At 44.6% G+C, this 24,650-nt stretch overlaps 1 protein-coding gene across 5 annotated transcripts in view; it reads right to left on the reverse strand.

Annotated features, from left to right (window-relative positions):
- Positions 1-335: 335 nt before the first annotated feature.
- The window catches only part of CDS2 (CDP-diacylglycerol synthase 2), a 58,051-nt gene continuing 33,736 nt past the window's right edge, over positions 336-24,650 (reverse strand). Inside the window, exons 1-15 of one of the 5 annotated variants that reach the window (XM_057701953.1) lie at positions 19,065-19,175; positions 17,314-17,381; positions 15,047-15,189; positions 14,446-14,582; positions 13,088-13,184; positions 12,235-12,332; positions 9,742-9,881; positions 8,008-8,066; positions 7,350-7,432; positions 4,807-4,894; positions 4,225-4,293; positions 3,200-3,352; positions 1,422-1,541; positions 884-987; positions 336-636 (exon numbers count right to left, since the gene is read on the reverse strand). In XM_057701953.1, coding sequence (XP_057557936.1) covers positions 504-636; positions 884-987; positions 1,422-1,541; positions 3,200-3,352; positions 4,225-4,293; positions 4,807-4,894; positions 7,350-7,432; positions 8,008-8,066; positions 9,742-9,881; positions 12,235-12,332; positions 13,088-13,184; positions 14,446-14,582; positions 15,047-15,100 — 1,335 coding nt within the window. In that variant the 5' untranslated portion in view covers positions 15,101-15,189; positions 17,314-17,381; positions 19,065-19,175 and the 3' untranslated portion in view covers positions 336-503. Of the gene's footprint in view, positions 637-883; positions 988-1,421; positions 1,542-3,199; positions 3,353-4,224; positions 4,294-4,806; positions 4,895-7,349; positions 7,433-8,007; positions 8,067-9,741; positions 9,882-12,234; positions 12,333-13,087; positions 13,185-14,445; positions 14,583-15,046; positions 15,190-17,313; positions 17,382-19,064; positions 19,176-24,650 lie in introns of those variants that run through there. The other 4 variants (XM_057701954.1, XM_057701955.1, XM_057701952.1 and 1 more) reach the window with 4 other exon arrangements.

A 24,650-nucleotide genomic window follows, 5' to 3' on the forward strand; every position in this document is an offset into this window, starting at 1 on the left:
AAGGCAGGGATTACTGAGAAGCCCAGGGAAAGCACCCCAGTAGTAAAGACATCCAAGCTGTGCACCTCTTCCCTGCTGGGGGTCAGCTACAAAGGCAGCTGGGGGGTAGGGCGGGTGGGGTCTAAACTGGACAAACACAGATGAATGTCCACTCTGATCAAGCCCAGAAATGGAAGCTCCAGCTTGCAAGCTAGAAGCACCAAGCAGGTACTCTAGAGCTGGGCAACACTGTCTTCCAGATTGTTACAAACCTTGGTTTTAAAAACCCAAATGGTTTTACTCCCATGACTTCTTTCCAACTCAAAGCTGTAGGTTACTCACGACCCAAATCATAAGCACATGTACACCGTATACACAGATTTTTTTTTTAAATCCACAAATAAAAAACTGTTTAAAAAAAAAAAAAGACAGTGAGTTGAAGTCTTGTCTTTGTTCAGCTGGGTTTGCCCTGGAGCCTGCCCCTCACTCAGCCCCGGTCCCGCTCTCCTGGCCCTGGGTGGCCCCTACTCATCTTCCAGGGCAGCTGTTAGCATCCCCTTGTCAGTCAGGTGAGACTTGAGCGTGTTGAAGATGTGGAGCTGCTGATCTGGCCTCAAGGTCAGGAACTGCTGGACCAGCTTACTTGGGTTCGGGCCTCTGGAAGAGGACAAAGAAACAGCACTGAGCAAAGTGGCGGCTATGCAGCTTCAGAAGCCTGCTGTTTCAACTATCTACTCCCTCTCTGGCTTTTCTACGAGTGGAGGGCATGGGTTCTCAGAGAATCCATAACTAACGGCAACTGAAAACTGCACTCAAATTTGGATTTTTTTCAAACTGAGAAATAGCTAGAAATTCACCACACTTAAAAATCTACCAACTTGGTTCAAATGGAAAGGTATTATACCTGATAAAACTGGCAATATACACATTGACAAAGGTGGCCATCAGATACTGGCAGTCAAAGCGGTCCATGATGCCTCCGTGGCCAGGAATGGTGTTGGCAAAGTCCTGTTAGAGGAGCAGAAGGATTACTGAGGCTGGCCCCGGCCAAGGCCAAGCCTAGCCCATGGCCCCACCTCGAAGTCCAGCTAGTGTACTGAATGGCTGAGAGCGACAGAAAGGGAAAAGTAAATACTGATTCAAATGCTGAAGCTATAACAGTACACAATCTTATTAAATTACATGTTTCTTTTGAAGAAAAAATATATTAACAAATAAACTGAAAATCCAACCACTGAATTTTCTTGGAAACAATGTATCTTCCTTTAACCTACTTAAATTCCATGCGTGGGTGAAGAAGAACACATTAACAGTCAGGGTTCACAGCCTGGTATCCTAAGGGGGTTGTGGCTGAAGAGGTGGGACAGGAGGAGGAAGGCAGAGATGGGTGAAAAGAGGCCTGGCTGGGAGACAACAAGACGAACAGAAAAGGGTTTTCCTACTTTGATTTTAAAGGCCCGCTTGAATCCACTAGCGAAGAACCCTCCAAAGGGGCCGATGAGCGAGGCAAAAGTGGAGAGGGCAATACTGTGAATCTGGAAGGGGTACATCCGGACTGTTTTCTGAGAAGAATAAACGAAGTCAGTCAAGATGCCTGCAAGCCCAGGCTTATTACTTGTTAACATTAAAAACCAACCAAACAACAACAACCAAAAAACACCTCTTTATGAAACTATATTTTTCTCCCTCACCAAAAAAAAAAAAAAAAAAATTAGGAAAAAAGACTGCGTTCAGGGTTTTTGTTTGTTTTTGGTAAATCTCTGACATGTGGCTTAATATTAACATTAAGATATTATGCATTCAGTCTACAGCAATATGATGTTTAGGTTGAAGTGTATGAAGAAAATCTAGCCCCACAAGGATACGTTGTTGAAAAAAGGAAGAGTATTTTAGCACTGTCTTTTCAAATAATTATGGGTATTCTGCTCTGATACTACACGAGAACTTGATAAGTGGTAGCTTTCTAAAACTCTCGTGCAATGTGGAATGTGAAATCCTAGCAGTGGCCACTCTTCACTCTTACAGTAAAATCCACTGGTCTGTCTTGCATTTGGAACGCATTGTTTACCCATGCAATGGCAGTTTCAAAAATAATGGCTCACTGAGTTACACAAATCTTCCAAATGTAGACACATTTTACCATACAATGTCAAAACATCATATGCTAAAATCACCACAGATCCCATCAGAAGAGGCTTTTAAGTATTAAGAAGCTGTCAAACTTACACTAGCAGGTACACACTTTCCAAAATTCTAATTTTCACTTGAAAGCCAAATTTTATCATTGGTAACAACTACTGTCAGTTGTTTTCTTGAAGTGAGAGACTCACTTTGTTTCTTTTCGAGAAAAACGTAAAAAAAAAAAAAAAGAAAAGAGAGAAGGGGACAGATTTGTATCTCTGAGGAAAGAAAGAAGGAAGGAAGGAAGGAAGGAAGGGAGGAAGGAAGGGAGGAAGGAAGGAAGGAAGGGAGGAAGGAAGGGGAAAGAAAGTCTACCAAAAATCCAAATCTGAAAAACTATAGTTTGTCAGTTCTTTTAGAGTACAAATTATGTCCCCATTAAAAAGCCTCTAGTTCAGCTTGTAACTCAAACAGGTGCACACGCACTCTTCCTCAGGTAAGCACTGTCCCGCAGCATTTAGCAGAAGCACTTTATGTATACTTTCCATTTTGGTACCAGAGCATTAGAAAAGTATGTGTGCAAGGGTCAAGATTTAATAAAATTAATAGTTATACTGTTTCATCAAAAACACTCTTAAGGTGAGCTGGCTGAGTCTCCCTGTGAGTGTGTGGCATAATAAACTCAGTGACCATCCAGTCTGGTGCCACTGCCTTCACTCATGCTAAGGTGCCAGCAGGCTTACCCACCACTGCTTCTGCACCATCATGGCAAATGTCAACAAAGTGAAAAAGGCAAATGATGTCATTATGTTACGAAGAAAGTAACTGTGATCTCACAGACCGCTGACAGGATCTCAAGGAGCCCCAGGATCCAAAAGCTTGCTTTCAGGGCCCTGGTCTTAATGATCTGAAGTGGGAGGTAACGTCTCCTCCTACCTCACCCTGAACTGACTTGAGCAACTCTCCTCCAACCTGGGGCATACAGCTTTGTGGAGGGAGAAAGCTAGTTTTTTTGAGGGAAGGCAGTAGTGGAGAGGGGGCTCTCTCTTCGTAGTCACTATCCAGCCAAAGGTGATTCACCCGTGTAAGTGGCACATACCCAGCCAAGGACCGACTGGACTACCCCAGGAATGTTGTACTCCTGCAGGCGAAACAGGTCCGAGGGCTCGCAGTCCACAGTGAAGCTGTTGGTATCGTTGTTGTACTCCACAGGGCAGACAAAGCATCTGTATCCGGACATCACATAGGACAGCTGAGGATGAGAACAGACGGACAGAGGAGACAAGCTCCAGCCATCTTGCCTGGGCAGCAGGCACCTGGCTCAGTCACACTCCTCATGGTGCCTAGCACCCTGAATGCAAGTTATGCACTAAATCAGAGGTTCGTATTTCACCATATGTGTATTTTACATGAACTTGGGAAAAAAAAAATGAAGAAGAGGCTCATGGCCCACTGAGGCCTCACATGTACTTGCTCCAACAACCAGGTCCTGAATAAATCCAGGAAAGACCTGAAGGAATGTGGGCAAAGAAGTTTCACCCCATTTGGAGGAGCTATGGTCCATTTTTCTCAGGATCTCTTAATTTGAAATGGCAGGTGGTGAGGGGAGGCAACCAGGAGGGAAGAAGGTGAAGAACAATGAGCAGGGCAGTTGGCCCTGAAGCACAGCTGGACAACTCTGAAAAGGGGAGGGACCAGCCTGGGGCCAGAAGCAGCGAATGGTGCCCTAGAAAGGGCTGGGAGATCACTCCTCTCCAGGCAAGGTGCACACAGGAGAAAATCTGGGTTGGAATGGCACATCCTACCTCACCTCTTACTCTCAAAGTATCAAATGCCTGGACAAGAATGCCATCTCCTGAGTGTTGCCAGGCCTCAGCATGAGAGGAGTACGAGGTGTGCACGGCCCCTGCTCCTCTACTGCCAAGACCCTGCTTGAAGACTGGCAGATAAAGGACAGCTGGCACTGCCCATGTCCTATTCATGCCCCGCTACAGGGCAAGGTTACCATGTTCAGCAGGACAGCGTCCTTGGCCTTGGGAGACATGTTCACTAGCCCTGGATGGACTCTGAAGGTGGGTGGGAGGCCTCTGCCCATCCCCCACCCAGCTAGGATCTACTACCTACCAGAAGGCCAAATACCACAGTAGCAAAGCAGCCCCCAATGAAGCCTTCCCAGGTCTTCTTCGGGGACAGCTGTGGACAGAGAACAAGTCATTAACAAAAGGCATTTTGATAACTCTAGCTTTGGGAATAATGATTAATTGTTAAAAGTCTTTCTACTATTAAAAAAACCTCATTTAATTAACCACCTCACTTTCTACAATACCCCATATTTGTTTCCTTGTTCCCTGTCTGATAGCCCTCAGTTTCCTTTCTGTTTCAATTGGCCAAATAATTTAATTATATTATAAAACAGTAAACTAATTAATGACAATACTCAAATTCCGATCAAAGCCACAAAAATGTGCCTACGCCGTCTACAAAAATATCTTCTCTATTAGCTCTCTTTTTTTTTTTAACCTATGAGTAGTTGTCAAGTCTTCCTTTGGGTTTTCTCTTGAAACTAATTTATTACTAGCCTTTCTCCAGGAGGACACGAAGATGCACACACCAGCTAGATCTCGCTGTCTCCCACGCTGATCTACTCGTGTTGAAAGCACTACCCTCTCCTCACAGAGATGGTCCATGTCAGGGCTATCCACGTACCTTGATGAGTGGGGTCCGACCAAAGAAGAAGCCAAACATGTAGGCCATGATGTCATTGCAGATCACACAAGAGATGGGGACAATGAACCTAGGAAATAAACCAAAGTGAGAATCAACTCTACCAAGATGGTAATACCTCCAAAGTCCACAAAACAATGCCATTGAGAAATGTCAGCACCAGGGGCTTCCCAGGTGGCGCAGTGGTTGAGAATCTGCCTGCCAATGCAGGGGACACGGGTTCGATCCCTGCTCGGAGAAGATCCCACATGCCACGGAGCAACTAAGCCTGTGCGCCACAACTACTGAGCCTGCGCTTTAGAACCCGTAAGCCACAACTATTGAGCCCATGTGCTGCAACTACTGAAGCCCACGCGCCTAGAGCCCGTGTTCTGCAACAAGAGAAGCCACAGCAATGAGGAGCCGGCACACTGCAACAAAGAGTAGCCCCCATTCACCGCAACTAAAAAAAAGAAAGCCTACACACAGCAAAAAAAGACCCAACACAGCCAATAAAATCAATAAATTAATTAAAAAAAAAAAGAAAGAAATGTCAGCACCAAAATAACCCATATAGTACTTACCACCCATGAAAGAGTAAGTTTAAAAGAAATAAAATGCCACATAAGCCACACCTAGTAGCCGGCACACAGCAGCATTCAAATGTTTACTGAATGACGACTGAATAAGTGGAGGTGGTACTCTATAAAAGGCCAGTTGTTCTTTTTTCATTGTAAAGTAATAAAAAATTTAAAATGTAAAGAAAGGAAAAAATAAAAAGGTGTCCTTGTTTCCCCATCCCTATCTGCATTCTCTAAAATACGAATACCTACTTTTAATCATTTCTGACTTTTCTTCTTCTAGTAGTCACTGCCATAATTGTAACACATTTATTATCTATTTCATAATTTACTTTTTTTTTTCTTTTTTACTGTTTATTACTAACTTTAGTGAGCCCAACTTTCCCCCAGGACTACCCTGAGAGCAGGACCAAGTCCATAAAATACACACAGCCAGATTTCTTCTCTGCCTCCCTCTGCTGCTGGTCTGGTCATTCCCACCACAAAGAAAGGGGAAAGTTTTCCACACTGGTACCATCTCTCTTCTCACTCTCTACTCTCTGACAGTCACTTTTTTCAAATTTCCTCTATTAGAGTTTAACACAATATACAAAAAACCTAGGCCCTCAACTATAGGCCATATTTTCTGACTTCCTGTTTGTGAAGGGAGGGATTTAAAGCACCTGTAACCACCCAACCACCCATACTGTTTCCTTTGTTCAGGCTTCTAAGCACATATTCTCTATTCTGCAACTATAACTAAGTCTTGAAGGTTCAGTCTAAAAATCAGTAACTAGAGTTTAATATGACTCACTCTATGCCTAGCCCTAAGGATGAGAATTTAGCATGAGCCCCTCTTTAGAATTACTCAACAAGGGCTTCCTAGGTGGCGCAGTGCTTAAGAATCTGCCTGCCAATGCAGAGGACACGGGTTCAATCCCTGCTCCAGGAAGATCCCACATGCTGTGGAGCAACTACCCCATGTGCCGTAACTACTGAGCAGAGCTCGTGAGCCACAACTCCGAAGGAGAGGGAAAGTACACCTCCCCAGGCCATTATCATCGTTTTATACATAATAATGCCCTAAGGCGAACATTTAGATGAGCTAGTCTCTGTTCTAAGCACTTTACATATTTGTACTAATTTATTCCTCAGGCAGCAGGTGTTGCTGTACCTTCACCCTGAGAACAGGAAACAGAGGCACAGTCTGGGGTCTTAACCACAGTACTTTACAACCTCACATACACTGGGAGGTTATGCCTTCACATTTTCACTAAACACACAGCTTTTTCAGTCAGCCTCCTGACTTCTATCAATGGTGATAGATTTCCTGCTGAAACCATTGCATTTGTGGAATAAAATCTACTAAGTATAGCATTCTTTTGACACACCGCCAGATTCCATTTGCTAATAGTTTATTTAGAATAGTGTATCTATAATCACAAAAGAAATCAGTTTATCATTCTTGTTTCTCCCTCCCTATGCTTTTATCAGCTTTAATATTAAGGGTTAGATAAAACTCAGCTGCTATCAGTGGTCATTTTTTCCAGGTGTGGATTCTTGCACAATTTTCAAAGTTCTTTTATAGTTACTGATCTATTCAAGTTTTCTTCATGATTTTTACTCAGTGACCTCTTGCCAGGGAGTCATGATTTTTTTCTTCTAGATTTTCAAATGTGTTGCCACATAGTTGCATTGTTTTTGATTCTTTAAGTATCCCTACACCTGTTAGTCTAGAACCATGGTTCATGACATGCAGGTCCAGACCAGCATCACCCGGGATGTTCTCAGGCCCCGCCCCATAGCTACTGAAGCAGAAACTCAGAAGTGGGGCCCAGCAACCTGTGTCGTAACGAGGCCTGTAGGGGACCCTGATGTGGCTCCAGTGAGAACCTCTGGCTGAGACAGTCATCAGGGCTTTTCAGCCCACCTACACACAAGGATACCCTGCAGAATAAAAGGGAAAATCCCCCTGACATCACTCACCAGATCATTCCTTCAAACAGGTTGTGGATAACAAGATGTGACTGGGTTACAACAATCAGTAATGTTACATGGGTCCAGCCAAACTGCAAAAGAAGATAAAGGATAAACTTTATCTACCGATTTACCTTGAAAGGAACTTCAAATAACAGTTAACACCAAAGAGAAAACTGCTGAGGAACAGGAACGATACCTGCTTCTGTTACCTGTCTTATTGGAAGTGAAAAGGCATAGAACAGCTACAGTCCCCATCAAATGACGGGCCCTTCTAGACTCCAAAAGCCTGGGTACTTTTCGTTTTCTTAGAATTTATTGAGTGCTCAGGACACTCAGAGAGGGGATGTTCTTAAGTTGAGGGAGTGGCAAGGCAGGAGGGATACCTATGGGCAATGCTGAAAGTTTCACCTTGTGGAGGCCACCCTCAGGCCCAGTGGGGAAGACTGCTCAGAGTATACATTACACAACAGTGACTGGGTCTGGGTGGATAAAGAGCCACCAGACTTCACTGGGGATGCCGCCTTCATCTTCTAGGCTCCAGATGCACAAAAAGACTGCATTCCAGGGTTGTGATTTATCATGGAAAGGATGAGAGGTCTGTGGAGTTTCTGCAGAATTTCACTTATGTCAAGAATTTTGACACTGACACACACATTTCCCTTACCATGTAGAACTGCAGTCGATAATGCTTCTTGACCAGACTCAACACAAACATGCAGAATCCTAGTTTGAGGAGGGAGGAGGAGAAAGGGCAAAATGAATCATATCTGCATTTATCTTTGTCCTAGTTTCCTGCAGCTGTCTTCAGCAGTCCTTTGCTAACTGCCTGGCAGCAGTTAACCAGGGCACAAATCCATAGCCCCAGGGAATACAACCAGTCATTCAGATAAGCAGTCAGAAGGAAACAATGGCTCCTTCAAGACAATCAAGGGAAGGCAATATTTTTAAATCTTGCAGACTACACTCAACTTAGGACACTGCTCACCAGATAGAAATGTTTTGATCCTAGAGCAGGGGCCAACAACGGTCAGGCCAGCTGCCTGTTTTTATAAACAAACTTTTATTAGAACACAGCCAGGCCTATTTTGTTTATATATTGTCCAGGGTTCCTTTTGTGCTACAACGGCAGAATTGAGGAGCTGCAACAGAGACCCTATAGCCCCCAAAGCCCATAATATTTATTATCTGGACCTTGAAGAAAAACTTCGCCAACCTCTGTCCTAAAGAACAGGCAGAAGGGAGATCCACCTGGTATGGGGCCAAGGCCATCCTTATAGCTCTCTCCCACTGACCCATGTGACCAAACTCTCCACAAGTTGCTGGGTCCCTCAAAAGCAGCCCTGTCCAGAAGAGACACATCAATGTTCTCGACCCCTGGCCCTGCTTTGTGGGGCTGCTCCCAGGCTCTGAGGCATGCCCTCTATCCTCAACACAGCAGACCTCTCGGCAGTGGACTTCATATTTTAACAGCCAGGTGTCATTCACAGAGCCAAGTACTGCTATCAAGATGATGAAAACTAGGTCAGACTGAAATTTAGGTCAGAACAAATGTCTCATATGCCTCAAACTGACTTTGAAGGTAACCATGACAAATAGGAGCATTATTTGAACTCCTGTACAGTCTTAACTGAGTGTAGATTGACAGAGCACTTTACTGTTTGTCAAGTTTCAATGTATCTGATCAAATCCTCACAGTGACTGTGCTGTTCTAGCTCTAGACTACAGAAGAGCTCACTGATGTTCAAAGAGTAAGTTCCTGGCTCCTTTGAAGTCACGCATCTGTTTAAACCCAAATCAATAAAATTTCCAATACACTGCAATGTCTTTTTCTTTAATTTTTATTGGAGTATAGTTGACTTACTATGTTGTGTTAGTTTCTGCTGTACAGTAAAGTGAATCAGTTATACATACACATGTATCCACTTTTTTTAAGATTCTATTCCCACATAGGTCATTACAGAGTACTGAATAGAGTTCGCTGTGCTGAACAGCAGGTTCTTATTAACTACCTATTTCATATATAGTGGTGGGTATATGTCAATGCAACATCCCTTTTTATACACAAGTTCCTGCGTGGTTTTTGTTTTGGTCACACTGCAGAGTCTCTGCCAACAGGAGTCAGGACGTGACCATGCTATGCAGTCCTCCAACAGAGGCTGGAACACAAGGACAGGTGACACAAACTACAGCCCCCAAACCACACAAGTCCTTCAGTCTCATTTCTCTTAGTAAAGAGCTGCTACAGCTCATGTAAGACAGAATCCTTAGCTCTGCTCCCCTGCGTGGTCAGAATTAATGTCATCAAAACCTTACATTAACAAGCAATGCCCCGACTCCAACTCAGCACACATGCAAAAACAAGACATACACAACACCTGGTGAGGCGCTTCATGCATACCTGTTAGATAAAGAGTGAAGGAAATGAACCGGTGGTATTTACTGAGAATCCGCAAAGGTTCCTCTCTCTGGACCAGAGTGAAGAAGTAATCCGTCACTGTTTCGCCATAGAAGAAATAATTTACACACAGTAGAAAGTACCTGTAAAAGAAGACAGGTCACTGCCAAGGGGAGCACATGTGGCCCCTCCCTTACAGCAAAACTGTCAGGAAGCCTCGGGGACCAGAGCAGCAGTCCACCCAACCCCCGAGACCCCTGGGGCAGCTCGCAGGGGGACAAGCAGATCACAGTTCCCTGTTCTCTGGAAGCACTTGTAGGTGAGACGTTTATCTAGAAATTTGTAGCTTTCATTCACTCTCCATTTATCACAAACTTGGGACTCCGTTTTTGCCCCTTCTGTGCGTTACCAGGCCTAACAACACTCGAACTGTAAGACAACCCTCTGAAAGGCACCTCATCCTGCTTCCCCTGCCTTCCTTCCACTCTTCCTAACAGGAACCCTGCATGCCTATCAAAATGGATTTCTCTGGCTTTGCCACCTGTCCACTTGGCTCCCTTCTCTTCGCTGCCTGGAATATCCTCTTCGCTGACCCAGTTTATCACTCGTTGCTCAAATACCATTTTCTTCATAAAACCTTGCACAACCTAACATGGTATCAGCCTCCCCTGCATTTATTTCTATAGTACAAAGTATTTGCTCTTTTCTCTAAGCAATCAATTACAATTCATCTCAGACTGTCTTCCTCTCTGATGCCTGGCTCTGACACACAAATCTTTCACTAGCATTAACTTTTCACTTGTTTATAATCTCTCTCCTCAACTGGAGGGAGCTCCGAAGAGGGAGAAGCCATGCTCATGTATCTTTGCAGCCTCACTGGTGCTTCTGAGTATGGGAACAAGCAGCTTCACTCTAAACACTCAGTAAGGATCCAGACAGAGAAGAGAGGGGAGAGAACCCCCCTACTGGGTTTGTTTTCTGTTACATGAAAAACACTTCCTTTGGACACTAACCACAGTCAGAGGTCAGACATCCTGAGTATGTTAACAAAATTCATATCATTGTTTTCCAGCTATAGAAGAGCCAGAGAGACCTACATCTTAACCCAGATGGCAAGCACAGGCCCGATGGAGACTGCGAGGCAGCCTGTGCTGCTGGGCAACGAGGAAGCATCTCTGAGAAGGAGGTGTCCAGCTCAAGTCCACGCACGGCAACTCCCTTGGCCATAACCAAGTTGCTAGGGTCCAAAGCACTACTCTCCAGCCTGGTAAGTAATGAAATCAATGCCCAAGACCCAGCACAGCAGAGTGAGAAGAGTCTGTATTTGCCCCAAGTCTTCTCAGGACTACATAGTGCTCTGCTCACATGTCACCAGCTAAGAAGAGTGTGGTCAACACAGCAGAGAGTTTCAGATCAGGAAGGGGTCTTGGACATCATCTGTGCTGCAGGTTTTGTTCTTGTTTTTGCTTCAAGACAGCCAAGCCCTGAATTCCCTGGTGGTCCTGTGGCTAGGACTCTGTGCTCTCACTGCCAAGGGCCCAGGTTCAGTTCCTGGTCAGGGAATTACTGGGATCCTTCATGCAGTGTGGCGCAGCCAAAAAAAAACAAAACAAAAGACAGCCAAGTCCTTTCCTAGGAGAGAAGGCAGAGGTCCTGTGAGGAGCCCAGATCTCCTGCATTGTCTCACCCCTGCCCACGGGCACCCAAGGAGCCTCCGAGGAACTAGGGCTCCAAAACCAGTTTGAAAAGCACTGACTGGGTCTCAACCTCCTGTTTTAAGGATGAGAAAGCCAAGTTCCAGAGACAGCAACACTAGCCCTGACAGCTCCCAGGTGACTCTTGTGGGATGCTGTGATACTAGAGCACGAAAAACATGCTGATCTAGAGAAGGGGGCTGCTGCGCAGGGTCTAAGGAACCCAAATACTGATGCAAACACAGTCACAGATGCAGCCAGTCTGGTTTCTTCTGAGAAAGAGTCCAGACTACAGTTAACTACTCAAATACTCCTCACAGGCCAGCCACACAGTCCAGCCTACATAATACTTGAGTCTCAAAGTGCTATGGGGACTTCCCTGGTGGCGCAGTGGTTAAGAATCCGCCTGCCAATGCAGGGGACACCAGTTTGAGCCCTGGGCGGAGAAGATCCCACATGCCGTGGAGTACCTAAGCCCGTGTACCACAACTACTGAACCCACGTGCCACAACTACTGAAGTCCGCGTGCCTAGAGCCCATGCTCCGCAACAAGAGAAGCCACCGCAATTAAAAGCCCCCAAACCGCAACAAAGAGTAATCCCTGGTCTCTGCAACGAGAGAGAAAGCCTGTGCACAGCAACAAAGACCCAACGCAGCCAATCAATCAATCAATCAATCAATCTTTAAAAAGAAAAGAAAAAGGTGCTGCGAAGGCCCACGGCCATCACCCCCTCCCTCCCACCAGGACTGTAAATCACCTGTCCAAACCTATTAAGGGTCTCTGTGGGGCTAGAGAGCTTACCAGCTGAGGGTTCTGAACCAAGGCAGGTCATAGGAGTGGTAGACATTGTAGCCAATAGTGATAATCTCATGGAAACACTTAATCTGAACACACATCACCTGCAGGACACAAAAGATTTAGAACATAAGAATTCCCCAATTTTTATGATCTTTGGAAACAGAAACCAACAGGTTGCGGGCCTTCACTGAGAAACCACTATAGTTAAGAACAAGGCCAGTCCTTCAGTGATTCTGCTCTCCTCCTTCCTGTCTCACCGCCCCCAGAGGGCAGTGCGGCCCTTTAGGTCACACAGAGTAGAGCCAATTTCTCACAATAAACATGTTTCTGAAACTTCAGTTAATTTTTTATTATAGAACCCCCCCCCCAGGACTCAATGTCTTCCACTTTCGACTTTGAATAGAAATACACACTTGAAAAGTCCCAACTGCTCTGCTCAGCATCAGCTGTTAGTCATTTGACCCTGTCCATGATGCTGGGAAGACTTTAATAGCAAAGTACTGTGGACTGGGATTTCTTAACAAACGTCCTAAGGCCTATGAGGGGCCCCAGGAAAACAAGAAACAAAACCAAGAGCCACACAGAATCACAGCCAGGGTTCCAGTTTGATCAAAGAACTGAAGTAATAAAATCAAATTTTAAAGTGATCTTTAATCACACACAACTGGCCCATGCCAATGGCCCTCCAGTTGGCTGCTGAAAGGTGAGAAATCATAGCTATTCTAAGGCAGATGTGGTCTGAGGAGCCTGGACCCCAAGTGACTCCCAGAACCAACCCAACACCTGGCACTTAAAATGACCAGTCCTGCAGGGAAAGCTGAAGACAAAACGAAAACAGCATGCAGGTGGCACTTACAATCACCATTAAAACCATTGGTCCCAGGTAAATGATGATGAAGAAAAACGCAATCATGGCCAAAGTCAGGATGCCTCTCACCCACCAGTTCTTCCATCTATGTCAGAGGAGGCGAAGGAGAAAACATGTTAGGAGCCCAGAAAGAACTGAAACACAAACCCAAGGTGGGTGGTTCTTCCTGGGATGAGAGGGCCCTGAGGTCAATCCTTTCCAGGAGTATGTCCTTCACCTTGACAGAGGCAGTAGCCCAGCAGCCACATGCTGGCCAGAGCAGGGCCACCAGAGCCATCACCTCATCTGCACTAGACTCAGCAAGTGCTCCAAGGCCCGCATAAAAATACACCCAGCTGTGTCTTAACGAAGGAATCAGGCAAAACTCCCAAGGGAAACGTAAAGCCCTCGATTTCTGTGTCTACGTGGATGGCTTCTACAGGTGTCTCTATCTGAGGGAAAAGCTATGAAAATTCTTCCTGCAGCAGAATCCTGCACTGCTCTGCCCCACCTTGCTATGGGGACAACAGTGTCAACCACAGCAGTAATAACAGCCACCACACATATGCACCCTGCACTTCTACTGGGACTTTACCCTCGACTCTACCAGCTTTTACAACAGAGGAGGAAAGGGATGCACAGATCTACACCTGTGAAGTGCTTATGCTGGGATTTGAATCCTGGGAGTCTGTCTGGCTCCAGAATCCATGCCCTTAACCACTGTACAACACAGCCTTGAAAAGGGACAGGAGTGTGGGGGGCATGCCCAGGAACACTTTTAGATCATGTGTTGGGGCCTCACAGTTTGTCTTTTTAATCTGCCCACAATGCTGGTGTAAGGACTAGAATTTCAAGGGCCAAAATTTTAACCCTGAATTCACCCAAGTTGAGATTTCTCAATTCTTATGGGAAAATTTCAGAAATGTCCACAATGTATGTGTGTGGGAGAGGGAACACTGAACTCTGACCTAGAAACTTCTCGGGTTCCACAGTGGCAAGCAGCCTGCCCACTAGTCACAGACCCCAAGGACCATTTACCTTCATGTTCTGGTCAGCAACCACCCTATGTCCACGCATTCCTCCTCCTGGGAGAGCACCTCCCAGCCAGCCTAGAGCACCCTTCACAGGCCAGATCCACCCAGGCTGTGCTCATAGTCACTGTTAAGCACTAGATGACACTCAACGGAGCCCTCGGCAAAGGCAGGGGAGACTGTGGCCAATGAAAGTGGGCACGCCTGCACCTCACACTCTAACAGATGTGGGCTCCTGCTACAAGACTGTGGGCTCTCTAAGGGCTTCGAGTCTTCCAAGGCACTTGGAGACAGTGTGAGCTCCCAGCAAGCACTTGCATCATTAAGCCAAGCTACCTTGAAGACAAGTTGGAAAGGGCCCTGTTGAGGACCTCTGGGGTATCATCTGCAGAGGTTGGTAGGGTGACAGCTTCTACTCGGCTCTCACTGTCCGATGCAGTCTCTCCATCTACCTTTGCTTCTGACTCCGACTCCTACACAGCAGAAAAACAGAAGAGGAGAAGGTCAAAAGCTCTGAGTAGGCTACTGGGTGTACACATCCAAAAAAGACCCATCCACCATTGAAAACCCGTCTCCACCAACACCTAAGTCACACCGGGAGCAGCCCCTGCTCTGCCACAACAAGCTGTGGGCTCCTGGAGCCTCAAGACAACCAGTGGCTCTGGCCAGGCTCTCTCAGAGGAAGCTGGGTATGCAAGCTATTGCCCCCCGCAACGGGGCTCCCCAAAGTCCATGGTGTTACTTCCAGACTCACAAGAACACCCATGAGGAGGCCAGCCCCCATCAGTGTGGAAGCCCTATGGGACCACTAACGCAAGTTGACGCCTCACCAGGACGGTGCACCCCTGCCCTCTTCTCCCTGCCACCAGGCCTCGATGTCACCCTCGGAGTCGCCACCAGGCCCCAGCCACAGATGGAAAAGTGCGCAGCAACTCACCCTGCTCCCCAGCTTGTGAAGGGACCAGAGCCATGCCAGCAACAGGCTCTCCATCCAAAGTACCCAGGAGCAGGCTGCTCTGCATCCTGGGGACCATCCTTCTACTCAGAGCTGTTACTTCTTAGGGGAATTTAGAATAGCTGCTGTGAGAAGAGGTGCAGGAGAAATCAAATCACTTGGAATCAGAGTAACAATACTACATAGTATCTGAATAGCCCTTCAGAGTTCTGAGAGCACTTGCCACACCTATGAACATCTGAGCAGTTCTGGGAGGGAGGGAAGGAAGACAGAAAGATCCCTATTTACAAATGAAGAAACAGAGACTCAGAAATTTAATGACTGGCCCCAAATCTCTTATTAACCAGGTCTCAGACTTCAGTGTGTTCATTCCACTAGATTTCCTCTTATTTAAGCATCTTGGAATCCATTTTATTCTTCAGTAAGAGATTCAGAACAAAGTAAACTGGAAATGGCAAAAGGATGTTTCACCAAATTGTCAAAGATCTCATTACATTCATGTGCAAACACAAAAACGGTTACATCTTTTTTCAAATTGGACAATTTGAATTTCCCTGATGACTATTAAATATATGAAATTGAGCACCACTTCACATGTTTCTTGGACATTTGGATATCTTCTTCGTGAACTGTCTGTCAAGTCATTAGCCAATCTTCTAGTGAGTTTTCTTGCTTTCCTTTTTATTGATTTGTACGAGGTTTTTTTTTTAAATATGTTCCAAATTTAAACACTTTGTGTCACTAACATGTTCCCCCAGCCTTCTCTAACCCTCCATGCCCCACCTCAGTCCTTCCCTCTCCTACAACCAGACCTTCTCCTTCCCACTCAGCACTGGCCACAACAGAGACTTGGTGGGAGATTTTGTAATTGTCTGTTGCCCCAACTGACCATAAGGTCCCTAAAGACAAGGATTATAACACATTTTTCTCATGCTATCCTGTCTGGCACACACTTACATAAAATACTTACAAATATATGGAAGGATGGTAGGAGGAAGAGAGGAATTAATTCCAGGTGTGGCAGACATAGAGAACAAATACCGATACCAAGAGGGAAGGGGAGGCATGGGATGAATTGGGAGACTGGGGTTGACATATATACACTATTGATACTATGCATAAAATAGATAACTAATGAGAACCTACTGTATAGCACAGGGAACTCTACTCAATGCTCTGTGGTGACCTAAATGAGAAGGAAATCCAAAAAAGAGGTGATGTATGTATACATATAGCTGATTTACTCTGCTGTACAGTAGAAACTAACAATACTGTAAAGCAACTATACTCCAATAAAAATTAAAAAAAAAAATTCCAGGTGTGGTAAAGCTGCCCCTGACCTCACAGAGACAGCTGTTTCTAAATTAACTTACAAGTGTGATAACACAAAACAGGGGCTTTAACTACTGCAGAATTGCTGATAGAGAGACAGCAGGCGTTGGTAAAGAGCTTATGCAGGCATCTGCTGCACAGCAGAGATTAACACAACACTGTAAATCAACTATACTCTCCAATTAAAAAAAAAACAGTACTTATTCTATCATCAGTAGGATCTGAGGGGAGCCACAGCTTCTGATGATGTGGTCATGCTCCTTCCTCTGCCACGCTGAGCCAGTGGCTCTGGACAAGTCACCGAGGGTTGCTGTACTCCATCCACTTCCTCACCTAATAGAAGGAGCCCAGAGCACCCTCCTTATCTGGTAGGGAGTCCCTAGAAAAATATAACCAACCCCCCACCCAGAGCTGGGTCCTATTCCACTGCCCCACAAGATTCTGAAATGCAGCAACACTGCGGGATCATCCCTCTCCAGTGAGACTGCGTGAAGACTGAGGCATTCAGAACAGCTTTCCATTCTTTATCATCCTCGCCCCATCAGCTACCATCAGGAATATGCAGTAATGATGCTGTGAAATTATCTAGATCTGACCCCTAAACCAAGGGGCTTCAAAATGCAAGTACCAGCGCCTCACCAAGGCCCCCCACAGATGTTCTCCAGGAGCATCTAGAAGCCACAGGGACTGAGTCAAGAACAGCAGGCAAGAGGACACAGGCACGCACACAAAGAAGCTCTAGCACAGGTTATTTTTAACTTATCCCTTCTGTTGTCAAGGAAACTCACAAAGGCCACTGGTTCCCCAGGCTAGAGAGGGCAGGAAGAAACCCAGACAGAGGCCCTGAAGGGGAGGAGCAGGGAGCTCTGGCTCGGTACTAAGTCTCTGGACCTTGCAGGCCTTTTTACAAATGTTACCTCAGATATCCCCACATGCAACTCCTCTCCTTTCCTCGCTGGGAAGAGGTGCAGTGAAGAGAGGTACCCTGAAACAGAAAGTAGTAAAAGGACATAGAGAAATGTTACAAAGACACTGTGACTGTTGTTATTGTCAAGACATCAGGGGCCCTGGGATGAACAACTAAGTAATGAAGTAAACGCCCTAAGGAAACAAGCCTGAAAGAGATTAACTTTACAGGTGTCACCTGCCTTCAAGCAAGTAAGTAACTCCAGGGTCCTGGGCCTCACCGCAGGCCACTGAACAAGCATCCTCAGAGCCCTTACCTGGAGGTCTCCCTAGAGCAAGAGAAAAACACCTACACAGACAACCACTCTTCCACAAGCTGAAACAGGGCCGAAAAAGGCAGAAGGGCAAATCCCTGTGGCGGAGGAAAGTGCACAGCCTGGGAAGACATGGATCAGGGTGGGACAAGTCAGCCAGCTCTCTGGGCTCCAGGTGTGGAAGTTGAGAAGCAGGGCAAAGAGCTGAAACCTCGGAGAACCTGGAAGCCTGCGGTGTTCTGGCTCCTCCCTGTGCACAGGCAGGCCTTCCCCTCGGGCCACTCATGCCTGAGTGAGGAGGTGAATGCTGGTGGCAGCTTCCATAGTAGGCCCAGAAGGAGGCAGAAACCTGGAGCCCAGTTTTCACCCAGGAGAAAGTGGCGCATGCAGGACCAAGAGTTAGAGATGGTGAGACAGGCAGGTGCTAAGGAAGACCTTCTGCAGGAGGAGGCAGCAGCCAGTCAGTCCCAGTAGCACAGGCCTCCAGTCTCTGGTCTGCCCACTGGGGAAAGGACTCCCAACCTCACATGGTTGCTGGGATGATCAAATGCAACATCAGTGAATGTCTATTAAAATGATAAAGGGACTAAATAGCAACAGGCGCCTGCTGCACCCACCCCACCCCCACTCCCCAGTAGGCTGACCACAGCACACAGGACAGGAGCCCAAGAACCCACCCCAGGCAACCTGGGCACCCTTCCCAAGGAGGGTGAGTGGGGAAAGAATGGTGCTTACCAGGCTTTGCAGGGGCCCTGGGCTAATCAATTCTGTAAGCTCAGCATCTGCCTGCCTCGCTTACTCTTTCCTGTCTTCCATTCATCTAACAAGCGGCCCCAACTCAAAAAATGATCCAGGAGAGGAAATAGATGGCGGAGAAGTAGAAGGACATGGAATGCATCCTTCTCCACAGATGCGTCAGGAATACACCAAAAGACACAACAATTCCCACAGAAAATCAGCTGAACACCAGCAGAAGACCTTGGACAACAGAAAGGACTGCAAAGATCCCAACGTAACTGGGCAGGACAGAGGGAAAAAAAAGAGAGAAAGAGGAGGAGAAGAAAGGTAAGGGACGGGTCCCACACCCTGGGGCTGGGGGAGCTGGAACAGAGGGGAGATTGCCAAATTTGGGGAAATGTCTCTTATCTCATGGGGAAACCCCTTTTCCAACAGGGAATTTCATTGGGTCAGAAGGGAGACATTTGGGACTGTTCAAAGAGGGTGAAGCGGCTGCTCTGTGGCAGACGGGAAAGAGTGAGAAACACACAGAAGGTGCGTACCACAGCTCAGCGTATCCAGACTGAGATGTGGGTTCACACCTGTACAGGGGGGTCTGGGAGCTGGAACGTGGGAACTGGAGAACTGGTTCAGGGTGAGAAACATTGTTGGCAGTGGGGAGAGGGACTGAAGGGACAGGAGGGAAGAAATCCACAGCAGAGAGTGCCTACCGCAGAAAGCTGAGCGGCCATGGTGGTGGCTCGATACTGCTGACTCACAAGCAGGCAGGAGGAGCCACAGGTGTAGTCCCTCTCTCTGCGCCTGCGACAAACAAAGGGAGGACCCCCCCCACCCCCCCCACCCCCCGCCCCGGGCCTGGCTATTGCATTCGACAAGGGATAACAAAGGCCCCCTGGCAGGGCTGGCTGGGAGTGCCTGCAGCTGAGAGTGAAAAGTCCATAGAGTGGCCCAGCTCTGGAGACATTCTGTTTACACCTGAGCTTCCGGTTTCCCTCTGCAACAGGCACCGCCACTGCTGCCCGGGCTCCCATGACCCAGGCAGGGTGCTACTGCTCACTCACTCCCAGAAGAAGGAACCCTCTCTCTCCCCACACACCAGTGCTTACAGACGAACAATAAAGGAAGCTCTGCTGGTCAGAGAGCAATACAAAAAGCCCAAGGTGGGTAGAAGGACACTTACAGCTTACAGCTGAGACCCCAAGGAAACAGAAATATTATTATTAATTCTATTGATATGGTCCATTCTGGGGTCCGTTCAAGCTTTTTTTTTTTTTTTTTTAAATTTCAATCCTAGTCTTAAGGGATCTACACATTTTATAACATGTTTTCTTCTATTTTTATTTTTAGCCTTTTTATATAGTTCTATTTCTAGCTAAGTTTTTTTGTAGTGTTGACTTAACCCCTCCTATCTTCTTTCCTTCTCTATCTTTTACACATTTCTTTTTTTTTTTTTTTTCATATTTCCAGTCATATTACGCTCTTCTGTTGCCTGGTCTACTATCCTTTTTTGTTTATCTTACTTTAATATAATTTTAATCAATATTATCAGTCTGCTCTGTTTCCTTGCTTTATTCTCCAAATGACACACTGCTTTGGTTTTTCTTATTAGGTTTTGTCTTTATCTTAGTTCTAATTATAATTGTTTGATTTTGTTTTAAGAACCTTCAGTCTGTCTGGGGGTTCTCTTGCTCTTTATTATATTTGATCCTCGATTTCAAAACTTCCCTGAATTTGTTTTTGTGTGTGTGTGCTTTGTTTCTTTGTTTGTTTTTTGGTTTTGAATTTTTGTTGGTTTTCTCTTTGTCTGATTGCATACTGGGGTTCTTCTGTCAGGTTTTTCTACTGCTTTACGTTCTACTGGGTTCAGTATTTCTGTGTCTTCTGCATGTATGTGTTTCCTTGATTTAGTATTGTTTGCCTCAACACTCTGGCATTACTCTGGCGCTTGGACAGTCTTTTTTAATCCCCTTTATTGCCAGGACAAGCAACCTCTGAAGTCTGGACTACTCGATGAGAAGTCAAGCAGGAGGCTCTGGCGAGGAGGCACCGCATCCAGGATGCTAGACCACTAGTGAGTCCTCAGCCACAGGGAAGATTAACTGCAGAGAATTTTCACGGAGCCTTGTATCAGAGTCTAAGACCCAGCTTCGTCCAACTGTCTGCAACTGCCAGTGCTGGACACCTCACACAAACAAGACAGGAACACAAACCCACCCAACAGCACACAGACTACCTAAGGCCACATTAACCTCACAGATACCCTAAAACACACGACCTGACACGGCCCTGCTCATCAGAGAGAAAAGACTCAGAGCCACACACCAGAAGGCAGGCACCAGACCCTCCTACCAGGAAGCCAACTCAAGAAACTGGACAAACCCCACCACAGAGGGCAGAGAGCAGAAACAAGAGGAATTACTACTAGGCAGCATAGGGAAATACTATAAATCATTCAAAATAAGAAAACAAAGAAACACCTTGCAGGCAAAGGAGCAAGAAGAAACCCCACAAGATGAAATAAATGAAGAGGATACAGGCAAATTGCCTGAAAAAGAATTCAGAGTAATGATAGTAAAGATGATCCAAAATCTCAAAAACAAAAAGGAGAAAATACAAGAAACAGTTAATAAGGGCTTAGAAGGACTAAAGAGCAAACAAACAGTAATGGACAACAAAATAACTAAAATTAAAAATACTCTAGATGCTATAAACAGCAGAATAATTGAGGCAGAAGAACAAGTAAGTGAGTTGGGAGATAGGATGGTGGGAATAACTGCCACAGAGCAGGAAAGAGAAAAAGAATAAAAAGAATGGAAGACATTCCCAGAGACCTTGGTGACAACATTAAGTGCAACAACATTCAAATCATAGGCATCCCAGAAGAAGAAGAAAGAAAGAAAGGGTCTGAGAAAATACTTGAAGAGGTTATAGTGGAAAACTTCCCCAACATGGGAAAGGAAATAATTAATCAAGTCCAAGAAGCACAGAGTCCCATACAGAATAAATCCAAGGAGAAATACACTGAGGCACATATTCATCAAACTAACGAAAATTAAACACAAACAAAAAATATTAAAAGCAGCAAGAGAAAAGTAACAAATAATATATAAAGGAAAACCGATAAGGAGAACAGCTGATTGTCCTGCAGAAACTCTGCAGGTCAGAAGGGAGTGGCAGGATATACTGAAAGTCCTGAAAGAGAAAAACCTACAGCCAAGAATACTCTACACAGCAAGAATCTCATTCAGATTCGAGGGAGAAATCAAAAGCTTTACAGACAAGCAAAAGTTCAGAGAATTCAGCACCACCAAACCAGCCTTACCACAACTGCTAAAGGAACTATGCTAAGCAGGAATCACAAGAAAAGCAAAAGACCTACAAAAACACAGCCAAAACAATTAGAACATACATGTCAATAATCACCTTAAATGTAAATGGATTAAATGCTCCAACCAAAACACAGATTGGCTGAATGGATACACAAACAAGACCCTTATATATGCTGTCTATAAGAAACCCACTTCAGACCAAGGGATACATATAGTCTGAAAGTAAGGCGATGGAAAAAGATATTCCATGCGAATGGAAGTCCAAAGAGAGCTGGAGTAGCAATACTCATATCAGACAAATTAGACTTTAAAGTAAAGACTATTACAAGGGACAAGGAAGGACACTACATAATGATCAAGGGTTTACTCCAAGAAGAAGATATAACCATTGTAAATATCTATGCACCCAACATAGGAGCACCTCAATACATAAGGCAAACGCTAACAGCCATTAAAGGGGAAATAGACAGTAACACAATAGTAGTAGAAGACTTTTACACCCTGCTTACATCAGTGGACAGATCATCCAAACAGAAAATACTTAAGGACACACAAGCTTTAAATGACACATTAGACCATCTTGACTTAATTGATATTTATAGGACATTCCATCCAAAAACTACAGAATACACTTTCTTCTCAAGTGCACACGGAACATTCTCCAGGACAGATCACATCTTGGGTCACAAACCAAGCCTTGGTGAATTCAAGAAAACTGAAATCATATCAAGCACCTTCTCTGACCACAATGCCATGAGACGAGATATCAATTACAGGAAAAAAACTGTAAAAAATACAAACACATGGAGACTACACAATACGTAATTAAACAACCAAGAAATCACTGAAGAAATCAAAGAGGAAATCAAACATAATAAAATACCTAGAAACAAATGACAATGAAAACACAACAACCCAAAACCTATGGGATGCAGCAAAAGCAGTTCTAAGAGGGAAGTTTATAGCAATATAGTCCTAGCCCAAGAAACAAGAAAAATCTCAAATAAACAACCTAAACTTACACCTAAAACAATTAGAGAAAGAACAAAAGAGAAAACCCCAAAGTGAGCAGAAGGAAAGAAATCATAAAGATCAGAGCAGAAATAAATGAAAAAGAAAGCAAGGAAACAACAGCAAAAATCAATAAAACTAAAAGCTGGTTCTTGGAGAGGATGAACAAAATCGATAAATCATTAGGCAGACTCAACAGGAAAAAGAGAGAGAAGACACAAATCAACAAAATTAGAAATGAAAAAGGACAAGTAACAACTGACACCACAGAAATACAGAAGATCATGAGAGACTATTACAAGCAAATATATGCCAATTAATTGGATAACCTGGAAAAAATGGATAAATTCTTAGAAAAATACAATCCTCCAAGACTGAACCAGGAAGAAATGGAAAATATGAACAGACCAATCACAAGTATGGAAATTGAGACTGTGATTAAAAATCTCCCAACAAACAAAAGCCCAGGGCTAGATGGATTCACAGGCGAATTCTATCAAACATTTAGAGAAGAGCTAACACCTATCCTTCTCAACCTCTTCCAAAATATTGCAGAAGGAGGAACACTCCCAAACTTGTTCTACAAGGCCACCATCACCCTCATACCAAAACCAGGCAAAGATGTCACAAAAAAAGAAAGTTACAGACCAATATCACTGATGAATATAGATGCAAAACTCCTCTACAAAATACTACCTAACAGAATCCAACAGCACATTAAAAGGATCATACACCATGATCAAGTGGGGTTTATCCCTGGAATGCAAAGATTCTTCAATATATACAAATCAATGAATGTGATACATCATATTAACAAAGTGAAGGATAAAAACCATATGATCATCTCATTAGACGCAGAAAAAGCTTTTGAGAAAATTCAACATCCATTTATGATAAAAACTCTCCAGAAAATGGCCATAGAAGGAGATTACCTCAACTTTATAAAAGCTGTATATTACAAACCAACAGTCAACATCGTTCTAAATGGTGAAAAACTGAAAGCATTCCTTCTAGGAACAGGAACAAGACAAGGGTGCTCACTCTCACCATTATTATTCAACATAGTTTTGGAGGTTTAGCCACAGCAATCAGAGAAGAAAATGAAATAAAAGGAATCCAAATTGGAAAAGAAGAAGTAAAACTGTCAATGCAGATGACATGATATTATACATAGAAAACCCTAAAGATTCTACCAGAAAACTGCTAACACTAATCGATGAATATAGTAAAGTAGCAGGATACAAAATTAATGCGCAGAAATATCTTGCATTCCTAAACACTAACAACGAAAGAGCAGAAAAAGAAATTAAGGAAACACTCCCATTCACCACTGCAACAAAAAGAATAAAATACCTAGGAATAAACCTGCCTAAGGAGGCAAAAGACCTGTATCCAGAAAACTATAAGACACTGATGAAAGAAATCAAAGACAACACAAACAGATGCAGGGACATACCATGCTCTTGGATTGGAAGAATCAACATTGTGAAAATGACTATACTACCCAAAGCAATTTACAGATTCAATGCAATCCCTATCAAATTACCAACAGCATTTTTCACAGAACTAGAACAAGAAATCTTACAATTTGTGTGGAAACGCAAAAGACCCCGAATAGCCAAAGCAATCTTGAGAAGGAAAAATGGAGTTGGTGGGATCAGGCTTCCTGACTTCAAACTATACTACAAGGCCACAGTGATCAAGACAGTATGGTACTGGCACAAAAATAGAAAGGAAGATCAATGGAACAGAATAGAGAACCCAGAGGTAAACCCAAGCACATATGGGCACTTCATCTTTGACAAAGGAGGCAAGAATATACAATGGAGAAAAAGACAGCCTCTTCAATAAGTGGTGCTGAGAAAATTGGACAGCTACATGTAAAAGAATGAAATTAGAACACTTCCTAACACCATACACAAAAATAAACTCCAAATGGATTAAAGACCTACATGT

The sequence above is a fragment of the Hippopotamus amphibius genome, chromosome 12 (assembly GCF_030028045.1).
Source record: "Hippopotamus amphibius kiboko isolate mHipAmp2 chromosome 12, mHipAmp2.hap2, whole genome shotgun sequence".
NCBI classification, from domain to species: domain Eukaryota; kingdom Metazoa; phylum Chordata; class Mammalia; order Artiodactyla; family Hippopotamidae; genus Hippopotamus; species Hippopotamus amphibius.